The following is a 5,000-nucleotide window of genomic DNA, read 5'->3' on the forward strand; positions in this document are numbered from 1 at the left end:
GCTTATTACATTTATAAGAAAACTGGGAGTTAAACAAATGCAAAAACAGCGGCATTCAAAACTCAACACTAGCGCTCGCAACGCGATAAACCATACCCTATGGAGCGGACTATATGGAGCCATGCGTATGTGGACTTTCGACATAAGGAAGATATTAATGTGCCTTGCGTATTAAAAAAAAGAATGTCATATATGCCCCAGTTTCTATTGACAAACGAATAAATTAACTCCATCAAGGAAACCTGATTGATTATCACACTTAATGTATTACTGAAATGAGTTCATTGTGATTGGCTGAGAACTGGCCAATTTATCACTAATTTTTAATTTTCACTGCAGTGCACTTCAGTTTCTTGATCCTCACGTTTCTTGTTTTCTCGATCATATAATAAATGAGTAACAGAACGAAAATTAATGTACTCGTGATATTTGAAATTATTTCATGAATTTAGAGACACTATTCAAAAATCACTCCTGGTATAAATCCTAAATGCACTCGCATGAATCAGTGGTTTTATAAAAAAAAATCTTAATATTAACTTTCAAATAACAATTGCATTTAAAATGATCTGACTTTATCACCTGGAATACGGTTATCTCTGTTGTTTGACAGCCCTTGTGGTTGTGATTTTCAATATTAAGAGAGTTCGTTCAGTCAGTTTGTTTTAGATCTAGGGTCAATTAATATTTAAATCTTTATCTCATTTTTTTTTTCACTTCAGATGCTCATCATTTGTTGGAAGAATCGGACGCGATCAAGCCATAAATCTTGCTCGAGGATGCTGGACCAGGGGAATTGTTGCTCATGAAATTGGTAAATGACCACCTTAAACATTGGGTTTCTTTGCATACAATCAATTCATTTTCGTTCTTTGTTACAGCATGGGTTATTAAAAATAAATTATAAAGTAAAGAATGATTGTTTCAATCTACGTTGGAACTTCTTCGGAATTCTTAGATTTCAAATAAATATACGACAATTTTCAATTGACACGACTTAACTTATTCTCTCTGGCCAGGGCACGCAATTGGGTTTTACCACGAACAGTCTCGTCGCGACAGAGATGATTACATTACAGTACAGCAAGAAAACATAATCCCGAGTAAGTATTGGCGTCTGCCGATTCAGTAGGCCACTTTACAATTTTGTAAGGACCAAAGTCAAGATCCATAATGTCCCAATTCATTTCCTTAGATTTCGAGTCCAACTTTGCAAAGTATAGCCGTTCGGTGATTGATTCCCTCGGCACCTCATACGACTACGGAAGCTTGATGCATTATGGAAGTAGAGCATTCTCCAGGAATGGACTACCAACAATTGTGGTTAAAAAGCAAGGGGTATGTCACTGTATTAAACAGTAATTGTAAGCACTTACTCCCTTACTTTCCAAAAGCTAGACATGAAGAATGACAACTTCCGTGTGAACTCCACCATCACAATTCTCAGATCATCTCTTATCAAAACTACAAAAATTTAACCAAGGTTAAAAGATACCATCCTGTTTTATCATAAGGATACCATAAAGTTTACCGTCTATAAAAAGATATCATCACTGTAAATAACCGATGAAATATTGACGGAACAGTGTGAAAAAGTCTCCTGGTGTAAATATTACCAGACAAGGTTTAACGAGTTTAACTTAAATGGCAGTGAAGAACATATATGCTATGACCACTGATGTAGGTCAAGAACAATTTGACATGAATCGATTTTTCATTAGAGTTATTCTGACACAACTCACAGAGACAGAGTAATTTGCTCAACTCTACATAATTCTATTCACTCCCGCCTCACACTGAATAACCCATACCGCTTGACAATTTGATAGTGTTTTTATAACTTACTTGGCTTAAAAACTATTACAGGACGTTTCGGTAGCTGCTGCAATCTTCTTCAGCTAAAAATGTTTGTGTTTTGGCGAAACGCCCTGTATTCTTATTCTTTTTTTTCATTGATAACATCTTACTAAAAACAAATAATATGTTATCGAACGATAACGATGACGATAAACTTGATTTACGTGGTGAAATACGCTTAGCTAAATAGCTACTTTACAGACATGACACGAGATAAAAATAGCAACAAAAATCTATATAAAGGGCCTTTACAATTAAAAATAAAAAATGATCAGGTAAGTATTTACAATCATGTAATTAAAGTTGCAAAGAAAAAAACGCGTATTTACATAATTAAAGTGCGAAAATAATTCACTTATTAACTTATTATAACGATATTTAAAATCATTGCTATAACCAATTTACATTCAAGGTTTGTTAGAAATATTACGATCTGCGCAAAATCTAAGCTGATGCTTTGTTTTACAAGGTTACTATTGGTCAGCGGCAAGGTTTAAGTGCCATTGATGCACAGCAAGCAGACCTTCTGTACCAGAGAGAGTGCGCCCGCAGGGGAGAAGCGGGAGGAGGTTTGTTGAGTGGTACATTTTATAAACGAAGCAAAACGTTTTGCAATTACTCTATTATCAACAAGGCGGCACAAAGTCCTACAAGTCAGTTCTGCTGGAATTCGGATCGAGAGGTCCTTCTGTGTTGTGTTCTTGGGGTAACCCTGAGATAGACTAGCATACCATCTAGGGGAACAGAAATATCCCTAGTCGCCTCATGGCAGAAACCAGAGATAAGTGTCGGTCTGAGAAGCCACTAGGCTCGTATGCAGACTTCACCTTATCGTTACCTTACCTGTCTTACCTGTCGAAAACACCAGTTACAAGTAGATGTTTCATTACGACAATTGCAGACGATACTGGAAGAAACTGAGAAAAGACGACAAATTTCTCATTGTCTATGTTGGCACCATAATACGTTTTTCAGATAAAGCTATATTTGTTTTTGTCCTCGTCCAGCTGTTCATTAATCACATGACCGTTGTAAATTTTTTTCACTTCTCGGAGAAACCCGTTTGACTTAACATGTATCTCAAAATCTTATAAAGTATTGATAACTAAAATATCTCGCTGTATTTTTAGGAGCGACCCCCTTGCCACCGACAGCTACTCGATTGCCAACCACACCAGGTACAATGATAATAATCCGCCGAGAGGTACACGTAATGTTTTCGAAAACCACTCAATATTATCTATGATAACTCATAGATCTCGGGGTACGGTGCAGGGAGTGGGCAACCCCTCTCCCCCTAAGATGACATGCGGCTTTCTTATATAATTGGTATTCTGCAAAAAAAACCATGTGGTTTATTGTTGTCGAGGTAAAACAGTGGTGCGCCCCCTCGTAAGAAAAATTCTGGATCCGCCCTGTAGCCATATGGGTCGTTGGCTGGTAAGACAAAAATAAGGAAAAGAAGCCTGAGTGTGATCTTCGGTATTAAGGTAATGCCGACCCTGGTGAGTTCATTGATGGCTTTTTTTGCTTCTTTTGTTTGGGCATTTGACGGTCATGTGTGTTTCACCTCAAACACTGAAATCTTATCTCTGTTTTCCTCAATCAGAGATTCTTTACTCACTATCTCTTGGGAGGTCATAATAAAGACAGACATTTTAGTAAGAATTCGGTTAATTCGGTTAATATTGTAAAATCAATTTTAGACGAACCCTACAGTAAATAATTATAACAAAAACTACAATGCCTGGGGATTGGCACGGAGGAAGAGGGGGTGGAGGGCGGTGTCATTGCTGGGATGACGGACCTCTACTGACTGTTGATTAACTAAAACTAAAAGACTTTTCAATTGTAGGAAGAACCACTTTGCCACCAGAAACAACTCGGTTACCACCAACGAGAGGTATTTTGATGAAATACATTACATTACTTCATTTTAAGCATTACAGCGGGCCGGAATCCTAAATCCTCGAATCCGATTGGTTAATCGCGCGCACGTAACCGGTCCAGCTTTTTACGATACGGACAATGGTCTGAAATCTGTTCCAAGCTGAAACGTTCTTGACTAAATAAAAAAGTTGCGAAAGTTTAAACCACAGTTTCTTGTAAACACCTTCGGGTAATGAAAAATTATTTAAGGAAAATATAAATGTTCAAGGAAAATGGAGAGTGGACGAGAGTGGACACGAGAGTGGACACAGTGAAAGTGGATCATACTATCAAGAGGAAGAATCCCTTAACAACAAGACGCTTATAAATTGTGATGAAGTTGAACAAGACACACTTACACAAAATTCAAGATGTTATCTACTCACTTCACCTTGAAAACACTAAGGAAAAGACTTACGATCTGAACATTTGGCGAAGATACTGTTCCTCGGTTGGAGAGACAAGAACCTTGGAAAATATTTCTCCAAAGGAGCTGAACGTTCTGCTGTGCAGATTTTTCACGGACGTCCGCAAAGGAGATGGCGGAGCCTACGAGCTAGTTTCCCTTGCATCATTCCAGAGAAGTATTCAGCTCTATCTGAACGATAACAACTCCAACACAAATATTATGAAAGACAAAGTGTTTGCAAAGTCAAGGGAGGTCCTTTCAGCTCGCAAGCGAGACTTGGTAGTTAACAAAGCCACAGGAAATCGTCCACAGGCTCCCCTCGAGCTAACCGAAGAAGTAGAGGGCTTCTTGTTTCAATCAGGTCAGTTTGGAGAAAATGACCCCGAAATTCTTCAGCGCACCGTGTGGTGGGTCCTGTCTTTACATTTCGGTTTCAGAGCCCGAGATGAGAGTCGGAGACTTCAGTGGGGAGATCTTGGAGTAGAAAATGACCCTGTCACTGGAAAGCAGGTCATGTATGGAGAGCAGAACGTGGATCAAAAACAAGGCAAAGAGACGGTCACTCCACAGCTCTTAACCCAAAAGCCCATGCCACCGAAAACGAGCGCTGTCTACTCCGTCTGTATCTAAAGTTCGCCAGCCATCGTCCAGAAGAAATAAACAGACCCGCAGCGCCTTTCTTTCTGGCAGTATAAACCACCGTAGAAAACCTGGGTATCCGGTTTGGTGAAGTCGAGATCCTCTCGGAAAAAAAACAAGATTGGGGATTTTTTAATGAAAGTGGCTAACTGGAAATTTGACCAAC

At 38.8% G+C, this 5,000-nt stretch overlaps 1 protein-coding gene across 2 annotated transcripts in view; it reads left to right on the forward strand.

Moving 5' to 3' along the window:
* Positions 1–5,000, forward strand: part of LOC138050417 (zinc metalloproteinase nas-14-like) — an 18,789-nt gene that overhangs the window by 9,142 nt on the left and 4,647 nt on the right. For both annotated transcript variants that reach the window (XM_068896747.1, XM_068896748.1), the window contains exons 4-9: positions 723–814; positions 1,020–1,103; positions 1,196–1,338; positions 2,327–2,426; positions 2,988–3,035; positions 3,713–3,760. In XM_068896747.1, the coding sequence (XP_068752848.1) occupies positions 723–814; positions 1,020–1,103; positions 1,196–1,338; positions 2,327–2,426; positions 2,988–3,035; positions 3,713–3,760 (515 nt within the window). The remainder of the gene's footprint in view (positions 1–722; positions 815–1,019; positions 1,104–1,195; positions 1,339–2,326; positions 2,427–2,987; positions 3,036–3,712; positions 3,761–5,000) is intronic.

Source organism: Montipora capricornis, chromosome 6 (genome assembly GCF_036669925.1).
Source record: "Montipora capricornis isolate CH-2021 chromosome 6, ASM3666992v2, whole genome shotgun sequence".
Taxonomy (NCBI): domain Eukaryota; kingdom Metazoa; phylum Cnidaria; class Anthozoa; order Scleractinia; family Acroporidae; genus Montipora; species Montipora capricornis.